Genomic DNA, 18710 nt, shown 5'->3' with positions numbered 1-18710 from the left:
GGTTAAAGCGTTCGCTCGTCACACCGAAGACCCGGGTTCGATTTCCCACATGGGTACAATGTGTGAAGCCCATTTCTGGTGTCCCCCGCCGTGATATTGCTGGAATATTGCTAAATGCGGCGTAAAACCAAACTCACTCACTCAAAGCGGCGTTCAAGACTTAGTGCACCCTTTATCTTGTGTTTACTTGGCTTGTATACCTGATATTCAAGGATCAGTTGTTCTAGAAGATGAAAATCGGTAATGTTAAATAAGGTAGGACAAATACAACAAATACTGGAACAAAGACCATTTTCAAACTAGACGGATTTAAAGCATCGTTAATTTGTTCAGATGTTATTGCCCATATGGCATGCGCATGGAGTATTGGAAGAGTCGTGTGCATGGAGTATTAGAAGAGTACAGGTACAGTCAAACACCATTGTATCGAAGTAAAAAGGACCTTCGAGTCTTCTGAGGTTTGATACAACCGAAACTTGACGACTAAATAAAGAACACACAGGGACCGAGGTTTTAATTTACTTCGAGACAACCGAATGTTCGACACAAGGATGTTTGACTGTACCAGTGTGCGATATAATTGTTTATCCTGAGGACCACTACTCCGTACGTCTTCAGTGGATAACACCACATTGAAAGCGCTCTCTACAGACAGGCAGAAGCATAAAGAGAGTAAACGATAAAAATGGAAGGGGGAAACATGTAACCCTGTATAACACCTGTTTCTGGATAATATCCCATGCATAACCAACGATACTATTCTGAGTACGGTTTTCCATTTTTTGTTAAATGTGGGAGGGAATTTAGAAGTGATTAGACCTTCACCACAGTCATTGGTAAAACCCCACCATTACTGTCACGGTGAGCATGAACCAAGAAACACTCACGGAACCCCTTGTTCGCGTTCATAAATAAGCAGTTATCTTGTGCAAGAAAACGTTCTTCCATTACTTAAAACGTATTCCATTCCATTTTCTATTAACGTTTGGGCATATGCCAAATTTGCGAATATTCTGCAATATTCAACTAAGTTCATTAAAATATATTTTAAAAGTTTGGTGTTATTGGTAGGATATGTACAGGATAAACGACAATTGGATAAATCCTTCATGATTCTGTGGGTTTCATTGGAAATATAATCATCAGTGGCAGAGAACGGTCTCGGTTATCTGCCGAAACAGATCCGACTCAGGGTACGCAACAAAATGGTGGTCACTAGATGGATGGATCACTGGAAATCAATGACACCATCTGTTCATGAGTGTGCTTGTGGGTATGCTTTCTTGTGTATTTTATTGAAAATGTTCAAGAAAATGTTTGAAAAAATAAATTGACTTCTGGTTGTTAAACTGTTAAAAAGACCTGTCGCTCCGAAAACATAGGTAAAAAAAAAAATTCAGGTTATGTATTTTACCCAGCTTCCTACTAGCTGCATGAATAACGCAGGAGCATAACATGTAGCATGGCTGATTTCTGGGCTACCATCACCGCAGGTATGGAGTGTGGCAACACGTTGCCATCGAGCTTGTTGTCGGGTCCGGCTGTTGTTTGTCAATACTCCAACACCACCATAAAACCCATTGATCTCAACTCCTGTACAAAAGACACACTGCACATAGCAATGATAGCTTGAGTTCCCGTCCTGTTGGTTTTCACATATACGATTTCGTTATGAATTCCGCTTTCCTTGATTTCAGTCGAGGTGTATGTCGTGAGTACGAACTAGATGCACATCAGTAGTGCCGTGTCTCAACCAGGGTTTTCCAAAGGTAGGCATTTCAGGTTAAAGAATACGTTGCTTCTTTCCCTCGTGTAATGTTTAATACATTGATTGAGTCATTCATCTTCAATATGTGATAGAAATTTGATGAAAGACTTAATCACCATATTTCTATGCAGTGTCGAATAACACACATCCATACCCTCATTCGGGAATTTCGCCTTCCGTGCGAATACTGGGGTTTGAAAGTCAAAAACTTGCACCAAATGACATTATATTACTCAGGATTACTTAATCAGCACATTTGTGATCCGTACTATTGTACTGTGAACCTACTGTCCGAATTTAGGGGTTATTACTTGTACCGAGGAGAGAACTTGGTTATGCCTACATTTACCATTTTGATAGCCATGATGCTGTTATAAAGGTCTCCTGTCAATGGATCTACCGCAATTCCACTATATTGTTTCAACATACTATGGAACCCTGTTTATACAGACGAAGTCCAATCGCCTCGGTTAACAAATGACCCGGTCAATGAAATGGGGTACATAGGAGGGAGCTTGCGGGGTATCAGGTTTCCATTGTATATACGAATGCACTTGTTAACACACATTACTTATATCATAAATGTGTCCTTTTACTTCGAATCTAAACAATATATTCAATTCGAAAATGAGAAATATTCGAACGTCATTCTAGGCAAGCGACCAGTATCAGAAAGCCATACCAGATGTTGCTATGGTTCTGGAGGAGAGGCCGCCTGAAGGTTGCTATTTTCACTTGTCTTGTAATTGCTGTATGGATGATAACAAGTGGACACAAGGATTTAAACGACCTTGAAAAACACAACCATGACCCCTACAGACCTCGTATGGTCAAGGTAAGTACCAAAGGTAAAATCAATGTCATATTACCATATGAATGTCAACTATTTAAGGATCATAAGGAATACACAAAGTCAATAACATGCATTGAATGTAAAGGACTAACACAAAGTCAATAGCATGCATTTAATGTAAAAAACTGATGTAATTACGCTGATTTGACCATTTCCGCTTTCACATCAGTTACACCTTTACTGTAATTAGTATTTAGATAAGAAAGGTGTGATACTGTTTGGCTGACAACGTCTTTATTATATTATGATGCGATGTTTCGGCGTGGATTCTTATACCATTGTCAAGAAAGAGTGAGTATAAGACTCTATACCGAATCGTCGTATCATAATATACGTAATAAAATTGTCATCCAGTAAAATATCACACCTTTATTGTTCATCGACTTCTAAAACATCAATAAAACAGATCATAGTACTTAGATAGTATATCATTGAATGATATTCTATTGGAGATGTGAACATACAGGGCCTGATATAACGTTCAAAATATCACAGACTTGCTCCAAGGCAAAGCTGAATGAGAAGTCCTTCAATTTGCAGTATTTCAATTTTTTAACAGGAATTCTAGATTAGCGGACAGTATTCAATGGGTGTCAATCGTTTTAGAGACAACTTGTCTCATATATATAACCTAGAAATTATTATTTAAACAATCAGCCTTTTAAACTTGTGCAAGTCTAATAGCATTGCATACCATGCAGGAACACTTTAGTAAATATCTGATAAGAAGCCATGGACTAGGTTATTGGTCCAAGGGACTGCGTTTTACGAAAGTCATGTTCGATTCCACACAAGGGTACCGTTCCTGAAGCCATGTCTGGCTGACCCCACCACGACAGGCCTGCACATTGCACCAACACCGACGTAAATCCAACACTCGCCAATAATATGTGATTCCGATTAACACCTTCTGTTTTCACCTAGCTTTCGGCGAAAGAAGCACGTGTACAAAAACAGCCAAAAGAGCAGGGTCAGGAACTTCTGCAGGATCTGCCCAATGAGGAGAAGGATGTTCCAAGGGTGGACAACTCTGGGGCTGTGTTCAAGAAGGGAGAACTTGGAAATTATGAACCAACTATAAAAGAAGTGCGCTCTGGACCAGGTTGGTTTTGAAAATGTTACTGGCATATCCAGATGGTATTTTGGCGTAATATACGATTATGAGTAAAACAATTTGCTAGGTTTGTACAAGGATATTTTAGCAGATGTTGACGTCATCGAACTTCATATCATGGCAAGAGATAGTTGTAAGGTTGCTGTGCTTTATCAGAGGTTCTGATATCCGTTATGACATATTCAAACACAAACCTGCTGGAACCTTTGTGTGGTTTCATACCAACCAAAGCTTTCGCCCTCAAACTTTATGGCAGAGAGGGGCGGCGGTGTCGCCTGGTACTTAAAGTGTTCTTTTTCACGCGGAAGATCCGGGTGTTATTCCAGTGTGTAACGCCCATTACTGCTGACCCCTGCCGTTATATTTCTGAACTATAGAAAAGACCGGTATAAAACTCGCTCACTCATATATTGCACAGAACAGTAACAAATCTCTATCGAAGAGGTGAAAGAATGCGATTCCGATTGCCGATGGAACATGAAATTCCTTTCATAATTCTTTCTCACATCTTACATATACTGAGAGAAACAAATAAAGGAACACATGAAAATTCAAGTGTTCCTTTAATAGTTTCCAGTTTTCATCACCAGTTTTGAAAAGCGCTGTGGGAGGAAATCTGAAAATAAACAAAGCAACACTGTCATGAAGTGCTGTTACCTTTATTGTTTCCTTCAGTATATAATTGACCACATCTTTACTGCTGCATCAGTATTTCAGTTTCGATAAAAGGGTACCAGCTACGATATTGAAGATATGTCGTTTTTCATATTCAGGGGAAAATGGAGCAGCGGTTTATTTGAAAACACCTGACGAAGAGTCCATTAAAAAGTACGGATGTGATATGAGTGTGAGCGACAAGATATCACTGGACCGATCCATCCCTGACACAAGGGACACAGAGTAGGTTAGCACACGGCTATTCGATCATTATTGGTTAAATATAAATTTTCCCTGTTATACAAGGAATGCAAACATTCTTGTCAAAACGTCTGTCAGTCACTAATGTTTAAGCTTTATCACTGTGACAGTCATAAATCCAACATGGACCTAGCAAGCTTGTGATTGGTTTGATGTGCAGTCATCTGTGTAGCAGGTTCCAATGACAAACATGATGTTTAAGCCATTTCGAATATATCGGGGAATCAAATAAAATGTTCTCTTGAAGCAATTTGGAAGAATTGTCACAGTTCCTGATCATGAGGATATTTGAAACGTATTTTAAACACGATAGCCTTACACTAGAGAAACGTTCGTTCATTTTTAACCGGGAAACATTAACTTTACGAGGTCTGGCGTATTTGACATACTATCCTGAATTTCAGGAAAATAGTTAAGAACAAAACAACACCCCTAAAACATATTGTTATGGGTCTTTTAACACTAACACAACTCTGTGAAAAACTCGTCTTAGAGAATGCTGGGTAAATGATTTGTTGACCCTTTATATCTTAATTCATGGTATGCATTGATCAGTATTTGTAATACATTCAAGGTGCAAGTTTTGGTATTCCAGGTGCAAGTTTTGGCATTATCCCACCAATCTTCCGAGTGCCTCGGTGGTGGTCGTATTCTACAATGAAGGCAACAGCACCCTCCTGAGGACTGTCCACAGCATCATCAACCGCTCCCCGCCATCCCTCCTGAAGGAAGTGGTCCTCGTGGACGACGGCAGCACCGTTGGTAAAGACTCCCTCTCAGTAGAGGTTAAGCTTGTTACCATAAAATTTAATGTGTGGTAGAGGGATGTGTTCAAACACTCTTAGTGAAGCTGAGGCGGTATCTCAAAGATGGGGATATCAGGGCACCATGCAGAAATCTTTGTAATTTGTATTCCGATGCTTGACAATAACGTCGAATACACAATGTCATTTAGAAAGTGGTTAAATGTAACACATGGTATATTTGGGATTACAATTTCTCAGTAAAGTACAGATTCTAGTACTTATATTGGGTTGAATCCCGTCCTCAGAGACAGGCACCTAATCGCCAGCACAGACAGTCAACCGCCTAACCCACTCAGCCAGCGCGGCTTCCACAATAATCGAATCCAACAATTGGTAATCTAGACCACGGACTTTCTGAACCCCTCTGTTGAGTATGCTGGCGATTAGGTGCCTGACTCTGAGCGTGTGGGTTCGAATCCCGGGTGGAACTCAACCCAATAAAAGTACTAGAATCTGTACTTTACTGAGAAATTGTAATTCCCAATTCCCGTTACAATGTCGACCCTGATGGCATATACCTAGCTAAGATACATAGCGTCAGTGAACGCTATGTATCTTAGCTAGCATATACCGTACTATGTTACAATATTCCATGTTTTATGGATATGCTGATACCAGCTGAACCGGTTTTTTTTCTATTCTATAGATCACCTGAAGGCTCCATTAGAATCCTACATTCAGCGTTTCAATGGCTTGGTCAAATTGTACCGGAACAAAGACAGGCTTGGGCTCATAGGTGCCCGGATGAGGGGAGCAAGGGAGGCTACCGCAGATGTCTTTGTTGTACTGGACTCACACTGTGAATGCAATGTGAACTGGTTACCTCCCTTGTTACATAGAATAGCTCTCAATAGGTGAGTCATGAATTTTAATTCATTGCCCCATTTTATCAAAACGTTTGATACTTACGTTCAGCATTAGTCCAGTCCAACCAGTTCTTACTCTGGTTGTCAGGTTTGTCGAAACTGACTGAAATCCAATTACAAGTGGATTCTTTAGTTGCACTAGTTGACGTAACTGTGGCATTACACAAGAATTGCGATGATGTGAGACTGAATTTATGTGTGGTTATTGCTCTTATCGCGACTCGTGTGTATTTTAGTGTTTTATCATGTTACATCCCGTTAATACTGAGCGTCAGTCAAGGAAAGAAATAAGTACCTTCTATTAGCGTCTTTCTGTAACATCAAACTACCGACCTTCAACGCTCCAGACAGACGCTCAATCCTATAGAGCAATGTTCAGCGTTCAAACAATTTTAAGCTCAATCACATTACAGCAATCACATCAATATCAATCATATTCCAGTAAACGAGGGGCGGTGGGGTAGCCTAGTGGTTAAAGCGTTGGCTCGTCACGCCGAAGACCCGGGTTCGAATCCCCACATGGGTAAAATGTGTGAAGCCCATTTCTGGTGTCCCCCGCCGTGATGTTGCTGGAATATTGCTAAAAGCGGCGTAAAACCAAACTCAGTCAGTCAGTCAGTCCAGTAAACGAAGGCAACATGAAATATTTTTGTCAGATGCTCAACAAACACGGTGTACTTTCAGTTAAATCTGCATCCAGTACTAACACTTCTCTTTGACAAAAGGGTTTCTTTCATGCTATTTGGCATCAACTGATCTATTGAAACAATGAAGTAAAAAAGCTACAGAGCTGTTTACAAAAGTTATGTCCCCTTAGTACTCGTGGCGTGATTGTATTTCAGGAACACCTTAGCTCTGCCAACTGTCGACTACATCAAATATTCCGACTTGCTTTACTTTCCATTGCCGTCACTCGACCAACAAAAGGGCGTGTTTGATTGGGGCTTTAACTACAAGCAGATACCACTAACAGCCGAAGAGAAAGCCAGAAAGAAATACCCAACGGAACCTCATAAGTGAGTGTGAATTGAATGAAATAAGGACTGAGCGGGGTCGATGGGTTAGCCTTGCGGTTAAAGTGCTCGCTCGTCACGCCGGAGGCCCGGGTTCCATTCCCTACGAGAGTATTGGTCGGATTACAGTCTTGAAAGAGAATTTGTCTGTCCCACTGGCCGAGCTTCAATATTATTTATCATATTATTATTGTTGTTGATGTTTTCACTCATATATTTTTTCGAGCAGATCTCCAACGCATGCAGGAGGCCTTTTTGCGATGAACCGCGAGTATTTCCATGAAATTGGCGGGTATGATCCCAATCTCCATGTTTGGGGTGGTGAAAACTTTCAGCTGTCTTTCAAGGTAAGACTCTTTGGTATAACAGCATTTGTTACAACTTCCTGAATTCTGCTCAACATTTGTCATTATGTTCAGAATTCAGGAAGTTGTAAGAGTTGTGTCCCTTAGATGGACCCAATCGCTCAATTCTCACCTTCGTACGTCAAGCTGCACTATATCTGAAAGGCAGCTTGAGTTCTTTACTTATAGGGAGTTGAGGATGAACCTGAAGTGCTTACTGATTTATTGACAAGGGCAATAATGCAGAGCCCATTGCTGCAATATTGCTAAAAGCGGCGTAAAACCACCATACTCACTCACTCACTTTGGGTGTGATTTTGGTGTGTTATGCACATAAATATAATTATTATTATTGTTATTATTATCATTTGCAGTGACTTTAAACCGAACCTGTAATTCGTGTGTCCCTCATGCCGAAAGGCTTGTTTCAATTCCCAACATAGGTACTGTGTGTGAAGGCTATTTCTTGTGTCCACCTTCATGACTATTGGAAATCATTTTCGCGTTCAACTCCGTACTTCCTATCATAACAATTGTACATTTAACCCTACAGGTATGGATGTGTGGGGGTCAGATAGAGTGGGTACCGTGCTCCAGGGTGGGACATATCTACCACCCCTACATGCCCTACAGCGTCAACATCGTCTCCACAGACAAAATCAAAATACCCGTAATACGTCATGTAAGTAGCAATCTTCAAATACCAAACTCACTAGTTTTGTTGTTTCGTACGAAAGGCTAATGCTGCCACTTTTGTAGCTTTAAATATTTGTTTTTTCAGCGACATTTCTCGTTGCTTCGATTATTTGGTCGGTGCTTGAGTATTTCTTGTTCTTTCAACTATTTTCTCGTTGCTTCGATTAATATTTCGTTTCAAGAAACTTGAAGCAACGAAAAATACTCGAAGCAACGAAGAAATGCTCGAATTTCATTTTTTTTAAAAAGAAATCTGAAGTAACTAGAAAATACTCGAAGCAACGATAAAATACTCGAAGTAACTATAAAATACTCTAAGTATCGAATAAATACTCGAAATTTCTAGTTTTGGCAGAAACTTGAAGTAACGAGAAAGTACTCGAAGTAACGAGAAAATATTTGAAGCTTCGAGAAAATAGTTGAAGCAGCGAGAAAATAATCAAAGCAACGAAAAAATACTCACAATTTCAAGTTCTTGACAGAAACTTGAAGTAACGAGAAAAAACTCGAAGCAGCGAGAAAATAGTTGAAGCAGCGAGAAAATAATCGAAGCGACGAAAAAATAGTTGAGAAAATACTCGAAGTAACGGGTAATTACTCGAAATTTCAAGTTTTTGAAAGAAATGTGAAGTAACTAGAAAATACTCGAAGCAACGAGAAAATACTCGAAGCAACGAGAAAATACTCGAAGCAACGAATAAATACTCAAATTTCAAGTTTTTGACAGAAACTTGAAGTAACGAGAAAATACTCGAAGCAACGAGAAAGTAGTTGAAGCAGCGAGAAAATAATCGAAGCAACGAAAAATTAGTTGAGAAAATACTCGAAGCATCGAGAAAATACTCGAAGCAACGAGAAAAAAATCGAAGCAACGGGAAAAAAATCGAAGCAACGAGAAAATAGTTGAAGCAGCGAGAAAATAATCGAAACAACTTTCATTGAAAAATATTTTAATTAAAAAATAATTTAATTGGCAGCATTTGGCTTTTTGATGCCCAGATGCCCAGTCCCTTGATTCGAATCCCCACATGGTTACAAAATGTGAAACCAATTTCTGGTGTGCCCCGCCGAAATAATGCTGGAATATTTCTAAAAGCGGCGTAAAAGTAACTTACTCACGCATGAAAAGATAAGATGCAGAAGAATAAAGCTGCAGCAACCAATAATACATACTAACAATAGTATCTTAGGTGATGGAGAGTCATATGTATTTAAACCAGTGCATTGATATTCCCTTTTAGTGAATTAATTCTACTTTCTGTTCTATAGCAACAAACAATTCCATGAAAAATTGTCATGTTTCACTTTATGTATCATTTTGTGTATCAATACATCATGCCGGTACAAGGTAACTTACATTTTCAACTGTGACATCGAGGGTCACTTTCCGAATGAAGCGGTGATGATAAAATCATGATGAAAATGACGATGAATAATAAATAAATTTTCTGTTGTGCTTTTTACTATTTACCAGAACTATATTCGAGTGGCCGAAGGTTGGATGGATGAATATAAGGAAAACTTTTACATACGGGAACCTGACTTACGTGGCTACCACGTGGACGTGTCTGACCAATGGGAGCTGAGACGGAAGCTCCGCTGTAAAAGCTTCAAGTGGTACATCGAGAATGTCGCCCCTGACATGTTGATGTACTTTCCTCAGCTTCTACCAAATATACAGCTTCTACCAATAAATCAGCTTCTATTCTAGCAAATATTCAGTGGGGCATGGTATTACTTTCTGTGTATCCAGATAAATCAGATTCTAGCAAATATTCAGTGGGGCATGGTATTACTTTCTGTGTATCCAGATATATCACCTTCTACCAAATATACAGTGGGACATGGTATTACTTTCTGTGTATTTGGATAAATCGGTCATTATACAGCGTACCTCTTTACGAGTTAAAGTGTTGATATTTTGTATTTTTTTCATTTCCTATTGCGAATTAGGTATGTCTCCCATTTCAGATACGTCTTAAGGGCACAAACAGTTGTCTGTGGAAAGATAACAGAAATGCAAAGATGGCAGCCTGTGATGGTCGAGCGGAAGAGGTACTTCACGTTACTGTCATATGGTCAAAGCATCATCTTTTTGTGTGCTTCATATATATCTTTGTTAAGCTTCAGATGGATCTTGGTATGGCCTTTTGTAGCCAGCGACACAGCTGATCCATAACCTGTTATTATTTACATATTTGAAAAGGTTTTTGAAACATATTTGAAAGTTTTGCCTTCAAATACTTAGGACTTGCCAGCATTTTCGAAAAGTGTATGTGTTCGTAAGCTCATAATTATATGCAAAGTTCAGTTGGTGTTGACATTAGAATATTGCTTTTGGGTACTTTCCTACTATTTTTATTCTTTTGCCTTCAAATGTGTTTCTCACATCGGACCAACGTCGATATTCTACCTACTTTTGAAAAGGCATCTGAATTTTATCTTTTTTTATAGATATTTCGTCGGAATACTAAAGGACAAATAGCTCATGGCGAAGTTTGTATATCAGCGAAAGTACAGGCGCCATTTAGACTGAGGTTCACGCGTTGCGCAGGCCCTGATAATGAACCATGGAACTGGATTGAGGTATGTAAGACTGGGTATAGGGCCTGTAAGTCTCGCGAGGCGTAACTTCCGGTACTAAGCTGGTTCCCGCCTCCCTTTGTGCGCGGCAACTTCCAATATTCGAGACGGGGCCCAGCTTACTTCCGGTACAAAATTTCCGGTGACGAGCGTATAATCAAGAACCATTCTGATTCCAAATTGCGCGACCGCCAAATATGAACTTACTAGACCGGACCAAGTGTACAACCATGCTTGGCTGTCACAGCTGTTGACAGTGGTAATAGTTGGCTAACTGGGGGATGGTTAGATCGGAAATTTGTTATTCCTGCAAGGATCATCTGGTTCCTTACTATCAAATGGCAACCATGAGACCATTCGTAAAGGTATGAACAGTTGTTAGTCACCCGAAGTACTAAGGTCTAGTGAAGTGTCGTGACCTACTTACGGGCCCTATTGAAGGTCACCATGATACAGCATGTATGTCATGTATGTCAGCACCCAGGTATAAAAAAAAGTGTCGGGAGAGACCAGTTTGTGTGAGCGAGTCAGGGAAGATGCTAGTCATCACACTGGCCTGGTGTGATATGATTTAGACTGAATGTTATTTTATGCCGCAGCCCTATGCGATCGGTAGTATAGGCTCAAGAAGGAAAGCAACAAAGTTTTCACACTTGCATGTGCAAGTGTAATACCGTCTGTAAACGTTGATTGTAAAACATTGATAGTATAACCGACTGCGGCACAGTTGGCACCACGTTTTACCAACATGGAACCTTTTCATGCCCCGAATTCTATTGGAAAATGGTTGGAATCGATAGTCGACATTCGCTATTGAGAAATCTGGTAGTGAACGGTGCTTCCCCCGAATGGACTCGCGATATTCTTGCCGTGCCTCGTACATCATGGGCGGAAATATCCAGGATATTTAGCCTAACAAACGGACATATTATAGTATTACTTTATAATCGAGGACGAATGGCCTCAACTTTAGTCAGATTCAATAACTGACTTATCACAGAATAACATGCAATTGGAATATGTCATGGGCCACGAGAAATTTAATCATGGGGGAATTTCAACGATTATTTGAAATCTACTGATGTATACCTTATGTATCTTATAAAATGCAATACCTTCTTACGCCCAACCATTCTTTGTTACAGGACACAAATCAAATAAAACATACAGAGAAAGATCTTTGCATGAAGGGGTCATCTACATCCGGGGATGTTGTGTTGGCGCCATGTGATGAAACCAGTATGGACCAGAAATGGACAGTTGAGGCATACTATTCCTGGAAGAAGAACACGTGACACGTCACTTCACATGTCCCACAAATATCTGAAGACTGAAGGTACTACACGGAACCGTTCCTGTGAAGGCCAATTCCTTCAGAGGAAACACCTGGCCTGTCGAGAGAGTCTTGTAACCTATCGTATTTCTCCGTGGACAAATAAGACAGAGTGTCTTGGTTGACAACTCTCCACTTCCATTGCTTACATTCAAAGCTAAACATGAAGACAGATTATTAAAACATGAATCTTTATTTTCTAACAAACCACATAAAGATAATTTATCATGTCAACTTCTTTATTTTAGGAACACGACGTTTCGGAGTATATTCAAACCCCTCCATCCTTATCTAGGAAAAAGATAGCTCTATAAGGGAAGCCAGTAGTTATTTGGCTGATTGTTAACAGCAGTGGACAAATATAAGCCAAGGGTTAATCCAGGCATCAATGATGAGGCAACAATGATGGTACTTAACAAGGAAATCCGATGATTACGACACGGATTGGTAATGGCAATAAACATAATTTATTTTGTATATCAGGGTCCCTTCATAATATAAACTGTATTGAGTTTATATGTACATGCTGATGTTTACATAACGTAATGTTACTGTGAAAATATGCCATTGCATGTCCAGTGATTACAGTTGTAACAAACTTGACATGTTTGCTTTAAATCTGTAAATTGTAAATATTTAATCTCCGACACACCTGAATAAATATAACGAGTAGGTCATAAGTAGTACCTGGTAGTTATATTTTCTACGTAGATAGAAACAATAGACAAACCTTTTCCTATTGTGTCCACGCTCATCATCCAAAATACTTATTGAAGATGGATGACAAACACGTTTGTGTGTTGTTGTTTAACGCTGCATATAACACATTGTCAACACATGAAAATTGTCAACACATGATAATTGTCAACACATGAACATACGCATGGTTGTACACTGTTCAGGTTCAGCCGAACACCTGTCTGTGTTATTACATGTCATATGTATCGCATCTTCCTATGGCAAGGGAGGTAACTGACCATAGTTTCCATCCTTGCCGAAGGTTCGAAAAACCAACTATCTTAACATTGACGCATCTTTAAAAAATCTTAACTAAGCCGTCAACAGATATTACAACCACACGAGTGTTTAGTCTCGCCTGAAAGCAACACTAAAACAAAAGAAATGAGTACCTCAAACAGTTTGTTTTCCGAGTACAGGAAGCTAAACTGTCCAACCCAAAAACAAACAAAACAAACATTTACACAAGATCATCCAATCACAGCTGTCAGATGTGCTTGAGATTCTTGTTAAACTACGGATTCTGATTTTGTACATTATAGCCTGTACTAGCCTGAGGGGCACTGGGGTAGCCTAGTGGTTATAGCGTTCGGTCGTCACGCCGAAGACCCGGGTTCGATTCCTCACAAGAGTACAATGTGCGAATCCCATTCCTGGTGCCCCCACCATAATATTGCGGCAATAAAGAGCGGCGTGAAACCAAACTCACTCACTCACTGACTCACTGACTCACTGACTCACTCACTCACTGTACTAGCCCTTCTTTGTCACCTGCTGCCTAATACGGTCATATGTTTCAATTACTGGATGGATGTACATTTAAAAAACACAAAAATCGTACTTACAATCATCCAAATGAAATGTGTATGAAGAAATCTTGCATTTACAATCAGTTATGCCCTTGCTTTAGGAAAGGGTTGAAACTGCACTTTAACATTTACTTAACTCCCTTGCCTTGGAAGGGTGTGGAATGTTGATTCATAATTTAATGCAGAAGTGATAGGTTCAGCTCGTAGAATGTGAAAATGAAAGGCCATTCTACCACGATGATTTAATACTTTAGAGATATAACAAGTCATTTGTGGGTCCCTTCCCTTTTCAGTGTGGTGTAGAGAGTTGTTTAGTTATTTCGGCACATGGTATAGTTACATTGGCCTACACTCGTGTAACCTTGATTCGTGGATATAAGTAAGTGCGGCGAAAATCATATACTGGCCACGTAAAGAAACTGTGCACACATAACATATAAAGATAGGCAGACAGCGTCTTTATGCATAAATAAAGGTGTGAACATAGCAAGTATTGGAGACAATCAAACGCTCATGCAGGTGCCAGGCGACGTGACGTCATTGATGGTGGCCTATGGACTTGCAATGTGTTACTGCACGTGCAGCCTGTGCAGCTTTCACACAACATGTGAAACTCAGAAATTGATGTCACTGTCGAAAGCTTGATCTTTGGTCATTCAAACGTTCACAAATTCACATGAAAAGTCACATGCACATCATGCCAAGATTAACATGTGCTCAACGTCATGAAGCCATTGGAATGGTTCGAGCATGCATGAGCCAACAACAGGTGGCAGCATATTTCCAATGCCATCGTAACACGATATCTGCATTGGTCAGGCGTAAGGGAAACAGTAATGACGTCGCCGACCACCCACGTTCTGGGCGTCCCCGAGTACCGACGCCAAGACAGGACAGATGGATTCGGGTGACTCATATAAGACACAGGTTCCAGACGGCAGTGACCACGTCCCAAACCATTCCCCAGGCCTTCATTTAGAAAATTTGGTAGCCTCTATGCGTCGTCGATGAACTGCTGTGATTCAGGCGCATGATGGTCATACCCGTTATTGACTTTGTGACTTCGACGTGTGACCCCCGACTCAATTTTGAACTTCTGACGTCATCGTTACGGATATTGTTCATGTTCTTTTGACATGTTGTTTAGGCCCGATACTTCAGCTTATAAAGTGTCTACATCATGTCGTCTTTTCTGTGTTGTATTCCAGTTCTGAAGGAATTTTCTGTGTGCTCAGTTTCTTTATGTGGCTAGTATATTTTAAATGCACGATTTCATTTTGTATACTCATTGATTATTTTATTCATTGATTCAGCAAATTGAAAATGTCTAATATTCCACTCGTGAATAAAACGTTTGTTTACCGAAGCCATTTGCAAGCATCACCCATTCGTGAGCACACACCTTGTTTTGTGGAAACGTAGTCGGTTACAATATATCACTATGTACGACAGCCCATTGTAATGAGTAATGACACCTTGGAAAACAGACGACGAGATGTAAAGAAGGTTGGTGCTAACGGTATCTTTTTTACTTGACATTTTGTAAAAATACAATTTGGTATTAGTGGCTTTAGGGATCTTGGGCTATTTATCTCAGTGCTGGGCAATGAGATTGTAGTGTGCTTACGCGCAATGCAGAGACTCGGAACATTTTTGTCAGCGAGGCGTGGCAGTGTGTGTACATCAAAAGTACCGCTTCGTGACGTCATACGAGACTTAATTTGTGATAATTACCGCGATCCACGAATCAAGGTTATCCACGAATTTAGGTTACGGTTCTGTTTATACATTGGTACTCCAATGTAATAGTGAGTGTCTACGGTACTATCTGTGTGTGGTTAGCCTAGTGGTTAAAGCGTCCGCTCGTCACGACGAAGGTCCGGGTTCGATTCCCCACATGGGTACAATGTGTGAAGCCCATTTCTGGTGCCCCCGCCGTGATGTTGCTGGAATATTGCTAACATCGGCGTAACACCATACTTACTCACTACTCCCCTCACTACAGCAATGCGGTATCACTTTCACTGTTCATGTTCACGAGATGTAGTATATTGTATGTCCGCTTCAACAAATGTGGGCACAACAACTTATGGTCTTCACATCGTCTTCATATGCTTTAAACAGAGTACACCCACGGAACACAGTTTGCTATCTCCAAGCTAGATGAGCCCCACCAATCAGTAAGTCGTAGCAAGCATATCTAGTTTAGGTTTCAAGTGAATTGTTTGTTGTTTAACTCAGCAATATCCAGCTATATAGCGGCTGTATGTAAATCATCAAGTGTGGACCAGACAATCTAGTGATCCACAGTATGAGCATCGATTTACACAAATGGGATACGATAGTGCGTGCCAACCACGTCAGCAAGTCTGATCACCTGATCCCGTTAGTCGCCTCTTACGAAGTATGGATTGCTGAAGACCATATCTAACCCGGATCTTCACGGGCGGTTGCAAGTAAACTCAGACTTGTCGTTAACGGCCATAACGTGGTCCTGCTGGTCCTTCTACACCAAGCGTTCATACTTCAGCGGTTCTAATAATTTCATCTTCGACAGAACAGTTTGGAACTGGTTTAGATCTTATAATACACCTAACTATCAATTCGCTCTACTCAATCTTTCATACGCTGACAAGAATGTAAGTGCGGTGTCCTACAGGGCTCCATGCTGGGACCTTCACTTTTGAATGTTATTACACTGCTAACGAGTTTGTGTGCATATGCGTGTGTCTGCATGCGTGTATGTGTGTGTGTGTGTGTGTGTGTGTACTATTCAGGACTTGATGTCGATGTTATAATACAGGCACACTGGTATACCTTGTATGACAATATATGTCATCACGAATAATTATAATGAATTCATGTCCTTAATTTGTCATACTCATCTAAGTGAATATGATTTTTAGGTAAATTAAAAATATATCCATTGTGCAGTTAAGCTGCAAAAAAGTGAAAAGTGCACTTTTTATGTATTCGTAATAAATCTAGAGGAGATAGGATATCTAATCTAAAAATGAACATATTTTTACTCATTACAATTGCATTAAATTTAGTCGTGTCCTAACAATATTTACCACGAAACTTTGAATGATCAAACAACTTCTGCATCATTGTCGTATGACGTTCTTTCAAATCTTGGTAGATGAGCATTCTTGTTTGTGCATCAAAGTGTAAAACGTAAGCTCCAAGGCTGGAACTTCCTTACTGTTGCTTGACAAAAAGGGAAAGATCACTATGGGAAAAGTCATCTCTCTAGTCATACAGTCTTGTGAACTTCGGTCACAGTACTTAGGTCTAACTGTTAAACAAGTGAAGATCACTGATCAAGGCGTGGATGGGAACTGGCTATTTGATTGTTATTGAACAATGTCAGATCATTGATACCTGAAGCTTCGATACAAAATCCCACTCCAGAATATCAAACGGTCGATCCATACTACATGAAATGTAAAAATAAACAAACTGTTTTGGAAGAGCCGACTGGCAAACTATGCTGTACAAACAAAATTCACAGCCCCAGCCCCATCTAGGATATTACTGTTCGATCCGAACACTACGAGTGAGTGCCTTGTTGATTTATGATATGGTTGATCAAATATTTTGTTGTAACCTCTCGATACTTGATGACATCACGTTCATCTCATTTTTGGACAAGTGGCTTTGCAACGTATTTTAGAAACTGTTCAGACACTGTCTAGAGGCATCATAGTCTAACTCCAGGGGCATAACAGTCAAACTCCAGAAACATCACAGACTAAATTCAGAGGCATAACAGTCAAACTCCAGAGGCATCACAGTCAAACTCCAGAGTCATCATAGTCTTACTCCAGGGGCATCACAGTCAAACTCCAGAGGCATCACAGTCTTACTCCAGAGGCATCACAGTCAAAACCCAGAGGCATCAGAGTATAACTCCAGAGGCATCACAGTCTAAATCCAGATGTGTCACAGACTAAATCCAGAGGCATAACAGTCAAACTCCAGAGGCATCACAGTCAAACTGCAGATGCATCACAGTCAAACTCCACAGGTACATAGTCTAACTCCAGATGCATCACAGACTAAATCCAGGTGTTACAGACTAAATCCAGAGGCATCACAGACTAAATCCAGAGGCGTCAAGATTAAATCCAGGGCAGCACAGACTAAATCCAGTGGCATCATAGACTATATCCAGATGTGTTACAGACTAAATCCAGAGGCATCACAGACTAAATCTAGAGGCGTCAAGATTAAATCCAGGGGTAGCACAGGCTAAATCCAGTGGCTTCACAGACTAAATCCAGAGGCATCAACAGACTAAATCCAGAGGCATCACAGACTAAATCCATGGGTGTTATGTTATCTGAGGGCACATACTGTCCTCAGATGTCATCAGAGAAACGACAAAAGACAAACATCACGATAGAAAGGTTATGAGGACAGCAATCATGTTTATTATCGACGGTAACGATCAGAAAGGTAATGGGAATAGTAATAGTAATCACAGTGCGCCTGGTGCAGAGACGCTTCTTACACTTACTCGGATCATGTAAGGATGGCAACTATAAAACACTCTGGTCTGGTGTTAAGTCATTATTAGGTAAACCGGTTACACAGGCGACATCTATGAGCAGTTCGCAATGGGTTAAGTACTTTAAAAATATTCTGAACATTAAAGATGGAGATTTCATAACCTTTGCCGAACATTATATATTGCAAAATGAATTTACATTGATTGATGATAATTCCCATAATATTTTAAATAAAGAGATAACCATAAATGAAATAGGAAATGCATTATCAACTTTAAAACTTGGCAAAGCATGTGGTCCTGATGGACTGCCTCCTGAAATGTGGTTATATTTTATTATCTTATTTGCATGCACT

General features: G+C 40.1%; 2 protein-coding genes across 6 annotated transcripts in view; one reads left to right on the top strand and one right to left on the bottom strand.

Annotated features, from left to right (window-relative positions):
• Positions 1–1608: 1608 nt before the first annotated feature.
• LOC124283671 (N-acetylgalactosaminyltransferase 7-like) lies at positions 1609–12980 on the top strand. Of its 4 annotated transcripts, XM_046719670.1 has the most exons (15): positions 1609–1769; positions 2423–2603; positions 3546–3723; positions 4509–4635; positions 5249–5415; positions 6106–6313; positions 7168–7341; positions 7568–7685; positions 8236–8364; positions 9853–10056; positions 10098–10109; positions 10350–10433; positions 10833–10964; positions 12107–12297; positions 12543–12980. In XM_046719670.1, the coding sequence occupies exons 2-14, from the start codon at positions 2454–2456 to the stop codon at positions 12254–12256; spliced, it is 1833 nt and encodes a 610-aa protein (XP_046575626.1). In that variant the 5' UTR covers positions 1609–1769; positions 2423–2453; the 3' UTR covers positions 12257–12297; positions 12543–12980. The 4 variants fall into 4 exon arrangements, with proteins under 4 accessions (XP_046575626.1, XP_046575624.1, XP_046575627.1 ...); XM_046719668.1 differs by having other exon boundaries at positions 12107–12980; XM_046719669.1 differs by lacking the exon at positions 1609–1769 and having other exon boundaries at positions 2222–2603; positions 12107–12980.
• Positions 12981–17801: 4821 nt separating this feature from the next.
• The window catches only part of LOC124283673 (N-acetylgalactosaminyltransferase 7-like), a 55359-nt gene continuing 54450 nt past the window's right edge, over positions 17802–18710 (bottom strand). For both annotated transcript variants that reach the window (XM_046719672.1, XM_046719673.1), the window contains exon 14: positions 17802–17837. The gene's annotated coding sequence lies outside the window, so the exon portion shown is untranslated. The remainder of the gene's footprint in view (positions 17838–18710) is intronic.

This window comes from Haliotis rubra, unplaced genomic scaffold (assembly GCF_003918875.1).
Source record: "Haliotis rubra isolate DU_JTF1 unplaced genomic scaffold, ASM391887v1 Scf32, whole genome shotgun sequence".
NCBI classification, from domain to species: Eukaryota; Metazoa; Mollusca; class Gastropoda; order Lepetellida; family Haliotidae; genus Haliotis; species Haliotis rubra.
Note: the sequence above shows the minus strand (reverse complement) of the source record. Positions and strands in the feature narration are given on the sequence as shown.